The following is a 12,345-nucleotide window of genomic DNA, read 5'->3' on the forward strand; positions in this document are numbered from 1 at the left end:
CAATTGTCAATAAGGAGGGCCCAGTCGCTGGCGAAAACCGCCTTTCAAAAGCCATCTTTAACCAGCTCCTTTCATCTCATTTTACCACCACTCAAGATGAAAAATCTCACACTTGTTAAATTATCATCAAAGAAACATGTAGAATATTATTCTCCCCGTTTAGAGTGAAATTGACGGCATATTTTATGAGGGTTAAACAAGAGAAATCACAACAAAACTGCTCGCGCTCAATCGTTCGTGCAAATAGTGTGGAACGCCAGGAAGATTAATTTTTATCTAAATAGTTCCCAGTCTTGCGCTTAATCTGACGAAATAACATGGTGTCTGCGCCATGGAAGCAAGCTCTAATACAGAACATTTCTCCGCCCTCAGTCAAGTGAGCCCAGCTCACTTTCATGGCCACCAACTTTTAATTATAAGCCTTCTACTTTCAATTTATTGACAGCCCTGTGATAGGGGGTGCTTTATAATAGGGTAGCAGCATCTAGTGCCACTCAAAAACACTCTCGTTTTATTGGGATGCTATGATAATTATTACTTTTATGTAGCACATTGCTCACGCCTATGTGGTTGAGTGTGCTTCACAGCTTCATACATTCAATGCAAATTTTTGTACAAGGTAAAAACCAATAATATTATTATAATGCTGGCCAGCAGTTGCACCCCTGCTCCCCTCTCACATTTACTGAGTGTGAGACAGGTGAGGACTTTTACAAATGTAGCATGGAGTTCTTGGTTGTTTCATTTGCTCGCATGTTGGCCAGTAGCTCACCGTTTTTGCTTCCATCTTTTACATACAGTATGTTACCGTTTTTTGTACAAAAATTATTTGAAATCTCGTTTCCTATTTGCATCGATGGTAATGTAAAATTATTGCAAAATTAATGTTTTTGACAATGATGTACCACAGTTGATGTACATGTAACATGAAAAGTACCATACACTATTGTATGCAATATAAACATGATATTTATTTCTCTTACAGCCTGTTAAAAAGAAGAAAATCAAACGGGAGATAAAGATCTTGGAGAACCTCCGAGGAGGGCCCAATATAATTAATCTTCTTGATGTTGTCAAGGATCCAGTGGTATGCATCATTAAATTAATGTATAATTCAGTTGAAATAAAATTAATGGTGAATTGCTCTATCTGGTGTTGAGGAGTTCTGAAAAAATTAAGAAAAATGCATGTCATGCTACATTTCCATTCGTAAGAGAGTTTAAACAGTATTAACACAAAAATGTGAGGCATAAAACATGACATCTGACAGGATGCGGTGGTGCGGATCCGCATAATTCTCTAAAATCCGCATTCTCCGCATAATAACAATATTTTCTGCATAAAACTGAAGAAATGCCTGATATTAGTGATAAATCAGCTGCTTACCATCCTCACAAACACAAAAGCCAAAGAGATTGACTACTTTGAAACGCTTATTTTCCTGAACATTGAAGAAAACACGCCATTTCGTTTGCAAGATGAAAGTTGGTAAGAAGTTTCTACGAATTTTTTCGGCAATGAGCCTGGACTCTAGTTAAACCGTTTCATAACATACCCTGAGCTTGAACTTTTTAAAAGAGATGCAACAAGGTATGAAAATATAGCCGCAAGTTATAGTACTTAGGAGATTAAATTGATCATTAATTTTGTAAAAGTAGGGAGAATCATTGCAATAAAGTGGTACAAAACAAAATTGGAGCCCGCAATATGTATGTTTAAAACAATACTGAAAATGGCGGATGATCGAGGGAATGAATCATGGTTCAACCACATCACAATTTTGCTCCATATCTCCAAATAGAAACAAAATTCATGACGAAAAACAAAATAATTTTTTTATTGCTTTATTTATTTTAGCAAAAGTTTCAGCAAAATGCCGATTACTAACCCTTTTAACGGTGAAAGCTGGTCGCAAATTGACGATATCGCGAAGGGAAATAAATCAGTCGTAAATGCGACTCTATTGGTCGCAATTTCGAGTCCTGATTTACCATAAGCATGTAAATACATTAGACGGGCGTAATTATTAGTTCTATAAATTGTTTAAATATCCACGTAATCCGAGCATAATCAACACGTATTTACGCATAATATGGCCAAAAATTTCCGCATCCTATCAGAATCCCTGCATAAAAGCAAGTGGAGAAATTACAAATCCAAGGAATATTTATTCTGGTTTTGTGGGGTGAAAATTGTTCAAGAACCAACAAGATTTTCTTTGAACTCAGCGATCCATTTAATTTTTTCAAGTGGGGAGTTATGTAGACCATTTGATGGGTCACCCAGACGTCGTGCCATCAGTGGCCCTTTGGCTCACACATTCATCTGTCGGGACGGGAAGCCTTCTTTGTCGGGTTATAGACCCGAGACCCTACTCTTATCTGGAACACTGGAACTGCTTTTCTATTTCATTTTTGAACACTTAAAACTCAACATAATGATACAGCCTTCCAGTTAATGCATGACATTCTCATTACACATGTATTATTATTTGTGAGTGTGGTTTACACATTGATGAATGACAGTGTTTTGCAGTTATGAGGGATAACTCTATTTTAGAATTTTTGCCTTGATGTACATTGTATTTCTTGTTGCAGTCTAGAACACCTGCTTTAGTTTTCGAGTATGTTAACAACACAGATTTTAAGGTGAGTTGCTTCAGACCCTGCTTAGGCAATTATAATTATTATAGCTATCAATTGGAATTCATGAAATTGAGCAGCAAAATAAAATTTAAGAGAAATCTTAGGATGTCTTAGCCAGAGCCAGTGTTTTTATGTTAGCAAAGGCTTTTTAAAAACTGATGATTAATGAGCTCAAGTACGATTTTGAAGTACCAGGGGCCCATTTCTCGAAAAGTCCCGAAACTTTACGGGCCATCTACGGGTGTCACAATTCCCTTTGTATCTCAAGAACGGAGAGGGTTTAAGTCTTCAAACTTCACAGCCCTTTTTTTTTTGTTACCTTGAAAACATGGTAAAAGATCGGCTTTCAAAACAAGCTGTTGGCAGTTTCACAAATGGCTTTTCGGCACGAAACGTTTTTGGGACTTTTGAGAAACAGACGTGAGTGGCCCTGGACCATTTTTACACTTTCCCCAGCACTCCATGACTTTTACTATCTAAGGTGGTGGCATTATTCCTATCAAAATAATGCCCAACGCATTGCAGGCTAAGAATGTCTTGATGGGAACCTCTTTAATTTTTACCTTTATGTCAAAAACTTGATAAAACCACTGTGACAGTTACTGGAATTTATGACAATCAGATATTCTATCATTGTCGAATAAATTTACATTTATTAAAGATATCTGTATTTCTTTCACAGCAACTCTATCAGAAATTTACTGATTTTGACATCAGATTTTACTTATATGAACTTTTGAAGGTAAGTGGTGCTATTTTTGGGATTTTAAAATATGAAGAAGTGACTTAAATAGGCCATTTCCGAGTTCTTGCCTGGCTCCTGTTCAAAGCGAGGCTAAGTGCGAAGCTTTTGTTATGAAAATTAGTTTTCATTCTTATGTAAAGTAGAACTAATTACCATCACAAAACCTTCACACTTAGACTCGCTTTGAAGAGGAGGTAGACATGAACTCGGAAATGGCCTATTCATTTAATTTTAAAAATTGCTAAATAATAATATGAAATCATTCCTTACAGTACCATTCATGCAATGTCATTTATACAGTGTCATTATCAAGTCAGAAATCAAGTTTCTTTTGGAATCATTTTAAATTTCTTGATGTAAAGCAATCAAAATAATGGCATTTTCTTAAAATTCAAAATTAGCTAGCCTCTGAGTTCCTAAAGACCTGTACATGTATGTACCTTGTTTGTACAAAAGGTAAATCTGAGGAAAAAATGCTATTTCTGACATTATTTTGTAGCCTGCAAAATTGGCAGAAATAGATATTTTGCCGGCACTGACCAGAGGACTGGGTCCGGTTGTCTGGTGGGGATTATGGGTTCATGTAATTTGTCATACAAATAGTGAACCGTTTGAATCAGTCTAGGTTCAGCTTTCTTCGCCTACTTTTTCTTGTTGTTGTTGTTGTTATCTTTTCCCCTTAGCCTCCATGGGGTAGTGGCACTTGCATAGGGTTTGGAGAATACGTTCCCTCATTTCCAAAGGGTTTTAGGTTTTCGTATCCGGCAGGTGCCCAGGGTACACTGTACTTTCTGTTAACAAGTTTTTAGGAGGTCAGTACCATCAAGTATGCTAATGTATTGTTATGCTGGAGCAGAGTTTGTATGTATATGGTAAGCAAAATAAACCAGCTTGTGGCACTTGTTGTCCTACATGTACATGCCCATGTATCTACACAGTAATTGTGTTGTGATTGAGTTAGTCGTGTTGTGTCTGATTGGGTAGTGGAGTCAAAATATTAGTGTGAACAGCTTCATTGCTCAGTGGTGGTAGTGCTAAAGTATTATTTTGTGTTGTATGGTTGCTGAATATTAACTAGTGTGTAACTTAAAAGCATTTGTTACAGTCTAACAGTACATACATTTTGTGGTGAATGCATGCAGATAGAATTAAATGAAAGTCATTCTGTTGCTTTAGGCCTTGGATTACTGTCACAGCATGGGAATCATGCACAGAGATGTGAAGCCTCATAATGTTATGATTGATCATGACAACAGAAAGGTATGTGTTTTTCTAAAGTGGGTTAAGGAGGTCAGCTGGGGTAAGCATCTTTAGTTAAATATTTGGAGACAATGTATTTTCCTAAGTTGCCACTAAAATATCTGGAGAAGTCGCAATTTGCAACTAATTTTCACCTCGGATCTTTTTTTAAATACATGTAAAAATGATTAGCAGTTGCCACTTTGCCACTACTTTAGCTAAAAGATATAAAGAAAATGGAAAAAACTATTTTGTTTCTTGTCGTAAATTTTGAATTGTGGCATAATTTAGCTGCAAAATTGTGTGCACAATCTTGATCATTTGCTATTTTCAGTTGTTTCTTCACACACAAGTACTGCAGGCTCGTTTTGTTAAGTGGCTGGCAAAACAATACAATGCAATGACTTTACGACTACAATTTGTGAAATTGCAACAGAATTTTAATGTCATTGCAAAATTGTGACTGGAAATTGTTTTTAAATTTTGAACCCTGTTCCATAAAGCACTTCACATTAATTTTTCGCTTTAATTTGCTATTGGCACTTAAAACTTTTTGTGGTTTGAGGGAACTAAGTTAAACTTTATTTTTGTTTCAGTTTTACTAAAACCACAACGAGCTTGAGCAATCGCCATATTCTTACAGTATAGGCATAATTCATTCATCATTTAAGAGTTGCAGTGGTCCCACTGCCAACCGACGCACTCTCTAAAACCCTTGTACACGTATGAGCTGAGGGCAATTTTTCAGTTGATTTTAACCACAGTGTATTGACTGGTTAATAGATTTTACTCTGTCTAATGCCAGACGAGTTTACTTGTCAATTGGGGAAGGTTCAGGAGTCAATGGATAAAAGGTCATAAAGGTTGACTTACTGACTTACACCTGTGCTCAAAATCGGGTAGATTTGAACCTGTTAGTTTACAATAGCTTCTGAGTGCGTGATAATTGGAAATTCACCATAACACCCGCAGATAAGCTGCACCTTTTTCCCAAAAATTGTTGCTAGAAATCAGGGCTGCGGCTTATCTTCGGGGAAAAAAAGCTTACTTTCCACAATTCAAAAAAAAAAAAACCAACAGTTTTTCCTGGTTGTATAAGTTACATCCTTCACTATGATGAGCAAGCCTTGACAAATGAAGCTGAAAATGTTTATTTTTGTGTGTGTTTGTTCATTTTCAATCAGCTACGATTAATAGACTGGGGGTTAGCAGAATTTTATCATCCAGGTCAAGAATACAATGTCAGAGTGGCATCCAGATATTTCAAAGGACCAGAGTTACTTGTTGATCATCAGGTATGCACTGCTTAAGGTGGGCTAGTGTCTCTGTGGTATTCTTTGCATTGTAATAATACCGTAATGTTTGGTAAACCAATAAATAGAGTGGAAGAAGCGAACAAGTAAGTTTAACGTTCCTTCACAACCAGTGAGTAATAAAAATCTTACAAATGAGCCAGCCATGAAGTAATTGTTTATGATAAAAGCATAGAGATCATACAGTACATGTAAGTGTTTTAATATTGAGACTATCAAACTACATGTACTTAACAAAAGACCTCAAACAAGTAGCAAAATGTTATTTTTTGAAATAAGAGAAATGTTTACCTTCCATACCTCGGTTAAATACTTTTAAAACTTTTTTGGGTTTTCTGAACTATTTTTTGGAGAAAACTAAGCAATAAAAGAACGGAAAGTGTAAAAACCATACTCTGGTTGGCTGCCATGTTTACAAATTTGACTCCTGCCATCGGTGCACAGGCAGAGCACGCCAAAGCTCAACAAACTACTTGGCAATAAAAACGCATGGACGATAACATTTTTCACCAGCGAAGAAATCTTCCGACCAATCAAAAGGCTGATACAACAATTTGCCACTAGTGAGACAATTTAACAAACTGAAAGTGGTTCAGCCGTATCTGACTGTACTCTTATTGACAACAATGCATTTGTAAATCATCTTCACAGTGGTCAAAATGTTGTGGACTCACGGGGCATATTACCACAATAATCAATGCCAAAGAAAGTGTTTTTTTCAGGGCATGACCAAAATCATGACACAAAGAAAGAGCAAGTGCTGTCTATAACTTTTCTCAATATAATTGGTTTATTTCCGAAAATGAGCGTTCCTGATTGGCTATTACATTGCTTGCAAAATAGAGAACCAACAGTACATGTACATTGTAGCTCAATCCAGGTGGCACTGAGTCCAGGAAGCAAACCTTGACGACACTGGTGCAAGGCCAGTACACTCACCACTGCACCCCTGTTTCCCTTGAGTTGAAGGTAGAAAAAAGCAGGCATAATATTTTTGGTAAGAGTTATCGGCGGACATCTTGGATAGTGATACTAACAGAGGCCTGAGGCGAGTCAAAAAAATTGCTCTCAGTGAGAGGAGGACAGTATGAAATGGTAGTTTTTTTTTTTTTTTTTTTTGCTTCTGTGTGATCAGTGATAAAAAGTATTGTTTTTGTCCTTTCCAGGAATACGACTATTCTCTTGACATGTGGAGTTTTGGCTGCATGCTGGCCAGTATGGTGAGAATCTCTTCCACGCATTAAATGAGCAGTTCAAAAAAATTTGTTTTTGTTCAAAAAATTTTTGTTTTTGTTTTTGTTTCTGTGGAGTTGGCGAGATAGCGAGCGACGACGTAAGAGAACAGTCATGTGGGCGAAGCTAAAATGGGCCTGGTCGCAGGTTAACGCTTAAAGGTCATGTGCTTCTGTTTCAAGGCATTGCAAGAAAAAAGGCGGGAATCGTTAAATCGTTGCCCGATATGACCACTCGTGTTACGTACGAAAATTACACTTCGTAGTTCCCGTATGTAGTGATCGTATTGATTCTAGGAGTGTTTTGGTTCCCGCTAAAACACTCCCGTCCATATAATAAAATGAATTGCGTTATTTCTGTCAGTTTTTACTATGTCAGTTAATGATTATATTGTTTCATGTACATGTGTATTAATTTTATTTAATTCTTTGTTATTGAAGATTTTCAGAAAGGAGCCTTTCTTTCATGGACATGACAACTACGACCAGGTAAGCAAGTTAGTTATTAGTACAAGCTACGGTTGTGTAACATCTTTCTTCGAGCAGAATGCTGTTGGCCCTCCTTTGTTTAGCGAGTTCCATTTACAGGTTTCTCACAAATGAGTTGTTAGAGTCATTTCGCCATTATGAAATGGAGATGAACAGATGGCTAGGCTACTGAAAGTTTATGATTTCTCTTTCAAAGCTCTTGATACCTGAAAATTTAAGACGTACTTCTCTGGTGACGTCCACCAAAACCAATAGTTTTACTTTCTGTCAATAAATTTTAATTCAAGATCACATATTGGTAATGGTAAAGTACACATTACTCATTGCTAGGGTATCAACATTAATTCATCGCTTTAACAAGTGATGCACCATCTCAGGCCCTTTTCAAACGTTGAACTTTACATGTGCCGAATCTAATGCAAAAGAGCGAAAACAATACGGGCCTGAGATGGTGCATCACTTGTTAAAGTGATGAATTAATGTTGATACCTTAGCAAAGAATAGTGTGTACTTTACCATTACCAATATGTGATCTTGAATTAAAATTTATTGACACAAAGTAAAACTATTGGTTTTGGTGGACCTCCCCAGAGACCTACGTCTTAAATTTTCAGGTATCAAGAACTTTGAAAGAGAAATTATAAACTTTCAGTAGCCTAGCCGGTTGTTCATCTCCATTTCATAATGACCAAGTGACATACAAATCCCGGCCTTTAAAAAGTAAACATTTAATTGTTTATCTTTATCTCTCAGCTGGTCAGAATTGCCAAAGTTATAGGAACCGATGAACTGTTTGAGTATGTGGAAAAGTACCATATTGAACTAGACCCAAGATTCAATGATATCCTCGGGAGGTGAGCTACTTTTGAGTCGTGCTTCCAGTGGAGGCTTGACAAAATGTGCTTTTCAAAGGGTAACAATGGGCAAGTTCTTTTTGAGATTTTTACGTTGGTTCATACAAGAATTATGTCATCACTTTGCCTTATCATATTTTTATATGTGAAAAAAAACAAGAAATCCAAGAGGTTTTGATTCTCTGTCTGCCAGCTGATGATCTCCCTATTTAATGCAATTCCTTGCTTTTTACAATGGCTGAATGACAAGTTTAATCAAAACAATTTAAGCTTGAGTTACGATGCCTTCGACAAGGGCAACTTTCTCAAGCAAATGTTGTCAAGTTTTGGTCAATTTGGCTTGTGTTTTCTTCAGGCATAGTTCAACCTGCTCCATGTTGCTTCCTTTCCTGCTGAAACGTAAATCTTTTAATCAAACAGTCTGGAAGAATAGACCTTATTCATAAATGGCGGCCAATTTATAATTCTTTTGTCGAAGTGCAAATTAGCCTACCAAGCCTCGATACCATACAGTGAATTGAAAAGAATTCTTGCTCTAAAATGAGGCTTGGTAGGCTAATTTGCACGTGGACTAAAGAATTATAAATGTGACCGCCATTTATGAATAAGGTCTATGTCGAGTCGGAACCGTCAAGCTTGTTTGTGCTATGACCTGATGAGTTAGTTCCTTTTCGTCAGATTTGCTACAACTCTATTTCTCTATTGCTTGTGTGACTAAAATGCTTTGAACAATTAATTGTCAAGTGTTGATGAGCGTTCTCTGCTAGATGTCGCTCAACTGTGTGGGCCATTGGCTGAAAAATGTCAGGTCCATTGTCTAAATCTTGCCCGTCTTTTACGCACTGTTGTGAATGATATCTGAGGTACCCTCATACATGTATATTTCATCTCATATTTTAGTGTCATCATGTAACTGTGCAAGCATACAATAATGGCTTTTATTAATTGGAGATCCTTTTTCTTTATTGTTGCAGACATTCCAGAAAAAGATGGGAAAGATTTACTCACTCAGAAAATGAACTTTTAGTAAGTCCAGAAGCAATTGACTTGTTGGACAAGCTCCTAAGATATGATATTTCGGTGAGTATAGAGTGATGGTGATACTGTGTTCCTCATAGTAATTGTACAGAAACCTGGCCATGGAAGTACTTGCAAGAGGATTATAATAACATTGACTTTTGTTCATTTAATGATAGGAACGCCTGACAGCAAGGGAGGCCATGGAACATCCATATTTCTGTGAGTTGCACATTCCTATTTGCAATCAGTGCGTTCAGTAATAGGACAGTTCCTAGTTCATGTCTGGATCCTCTTTAAAGCGAGTCTAAGTGCGAAGTTTTCGTGATGGTAATTAGTTCTACTTTACATATGAATGCAAATTTCACAAGAAAAAATTCGCACTTAGACTCGCTTTGAAGAGGAGGCAGACATGAACTCGGAAATGGCCCTTACAGTTTCGTTTTTTACCTCGCAAAAGAAAGCATCGAAAACGCAGTTTGCAAATTCCTCATTACAATTTTTCACGTTCTATTTACTTAAAACGTATCCTTAGACACTTGGTTTTTTCCCCTTTTCTTTCCACGGAGATGACCATTTAACACCAATTTCTCATGCCTTTTTGGAAGACTTTTAGTTCAGCACGTTGATTGAATTTGCCGTCCTCTACCTTGGAACATTGCATGAATCAGTTGCAATTATGAGAGCGGTTTTCCGATTGAGTGTCGGAAGACGAAAACCAATAATTACTTCGACCAATCGCAGCAGGTTCAAACAGCGCAATGAACCAATCCAAATTCATAGCAATTCCATGTAACTTGCTTACAGCTCGGGAAAAAGCGCGCGTGCAAATCGCGATTGGCTCAGTTCGGTTTTCCTTCTCTGTGGTTGATAATCTAGCGCGAGTTTCTTTAACTAATTACTAAGCGTAGCAAAATTTGCAATCGCGTACTTACTTTTCACAGTCATTTGAAAAGTGCTTTGTTATTATGTTGGTTAACTTTGTCTATTTCACATGTCACTTTGTAGACCCAGTGGTAAAACAAGAACAACAGAGATTAGCCTCTGGACAACCTGTGATCAACTCGCCTGTGCCTATGCAGTCCAGTGGCACACCGACTCAGCCAATTGGCTCTCCAATCCCACCATCATCGACATCACCGCTTCCAAATTCCACACCTGCGTGAAACAGCTTGGGATGAAATGGTTCCATTCAACTGAGAATTAAAAAAGAAGTCTCTTTTGGGCAATTTTCTGTTTGTGTTGCGGTGATTTGAGAGATATAGACAGAAGTCAGTTACTATCGCCATACTAGTTTTCCTTCTTTTTGGGGGGAAGGGGGAAAGAGGGGGGCAAATGGAGTTGAGGAGGTGAGGGGGGGAGGGAGGGTGGCTGTGAACTAGTCCTAAATTATACTTTACATTATAAACGCGGGATTTTGGCTAACTTTAACCTCTAAACGTTTTTCTCTCAGATAGTACATGCATGATCGGCCATATTCGCGGATCGCATGTTACTGCACTGCGTATCTAAAGATATATATTATATTGTCTCCGACCGTACTTTAAGTTACTTCTCTTATTCTTTTTTCTCCCTTTTCCCCCTCGAACTCGATATTAAATAGACAGTTGTTTAGCCAGAAGAAAACTAGTATTGGAGTCGTATAAGTCTTTGCCCCTTGAACGACATTTTCGCTGTCGAAGGTGACGAGATTTACCCTGTCAAAATTCCATGGCGTGTTTCCACGAAACCACCAATACATGTCGCGAGTAAAAAGGCCTTTTCCCGTTTGAAATTCTTGGTCAAATTTTTGGAAGACATGATGAACGATAAAAGATAATGTTAATTTAAGAAAAAAATTACAAAGAAAGAAGAAGAAAAGGCTCGTGTCATTCCTTTTTCCAAGATAGCGTGACCAATTAAAGTATTGCTTTTGTTCTTCTCTTTAGCCGTACTTGCGGGTGCAGAAATATACTGTACAAAAGTATGAGCCAATGTTATTTTTACAAGCATCTTTTATTAAAATATTTATGATACATTCCTTTTATTTCGATTTGTGCGAGATTCAAAAACCATTCGGAATGAAAATCATTGGTGAGGTTAAGAATAGCACTTGTTTTCGTTATTCTTCGACTAACGTCAGCAAATATTTCCGTTATCAGTTAAAATGAAATTGGATCTCAAGTTGTCATGAAGGTTGTTGTTCGTTTGTGAAGAGATCACTCTTGGAATTGGTGTTGCTGTTGTTGTGAAAATGTCCTCTCCTGCCGTCATTCGCTTGCCTTAAAATATACAAGCTGGTATCAGTGTAGGAGGTGTTTTTTTTTTTTTTTTGAAATGTTCTCAGTATTCGTAATGCTTCCTGTTCTAATAGATGCACTAGGAGTGCCTGCTGTCTTTTAAATAACCCTAGTGACGATGTATTGTTCTGAAGAATGCACAGTTTTGATGCAGAAAGTATCAGCTGGGCAAACTGATATGCCGTAAGACAAGTTATCTTTGTTTACACGGAATGCGGTGTAAACGTTTGGCCTCAAAAATAAAGTACAAGTATAAGTTAAACACAGTGTTCTGTTTTTGCTGGTTTTCAGCCGTTTTTCTTTTATTCACCGTTATTTTTTCTTGACAAAGAGAAAGTGCTCAACCATAGTCCATATAAATGGACTGGTTATGAAACTGGAGAACAGTGACATTGCGCTTCATGTTATCTTTACTGTGACCATGCACAATCTTTGTCCGCGGTTCACCAAGTGACTTTTGAATAAATTACTGAATTAATCGAAACTTTTGATTAGCTTTCTTTTAGAAAAAAGGGTGTGGTTTGTGCATGGT

The 12,345-nt window shown here is 37.3% G+C and overlaps 1 protein-coding gene across 1 annotated transcript in view; it reads left to right on the plus strand.

The window, feature by feature from the left end:
• The window catches only part of LOC138019745 (casein kinase II subunit alpha-like), a 15,291-nt gene extending 3,216 nt beyond the window's left edge, over positions 1-12,075 (plus strand). Inside the window, exons 3-13 of the mRNA XM_068866619.1 lie at positions 986-1,087; positions 2,598-2,648; positions 3,328-3,387; positions 4,567-4,650; positions 5,814-5,924; positions 7,109-7,162; positions 7,616-7,663; positions 8,417-8,517; positions 9,492-9,597; positions 9,714-9,756; positions 10,543-12,075. Coding sequence (XP_068722720.1) covers positions 986-1,087; positions 2,598-2,648; positions 3,328-3,387; positions 4,567-4,650; positions 5,814-5,924; positions 7,109-7,162; positions 7,616-7,663; positions 8,417-8,517; positions 9,492-9,597; positions 9,714-9,756; positions 10,543-10,700 — 918 coding nt within the window. The 3' untranslated portion in view covers positions 10,701-12,075. The remainder of the gene's footprint in view (positions 1-985; positions 1,088-2,597; positions 2,649-3,327; positions 3,388-4,566; positions 4,651-5,813; positions 5,925-7,108; positions 7,163-7,615; positions 7,664-8,416; positions 8,518-9,491; positions 9,598-9,713; positions 9,757-10,542) is intronic.
• Positions 12,076-12,345: the final 270 nt, after the last annotated feature.

The sequence above is a fragment of the Montipora capricornis genome, chromosome 10 (genome assembly GCF_036669925.1).
Source record: "Montipora capricornis isolate CH-2021 chromosome 10, ASM3666992v2, whole genome shotgun sequence".
NCBI lineage: Eukaryota > Metazoa > Cnidaria > Anthozoa > Scleractinia > Acroporidae > Montipora > Montipora capricornis.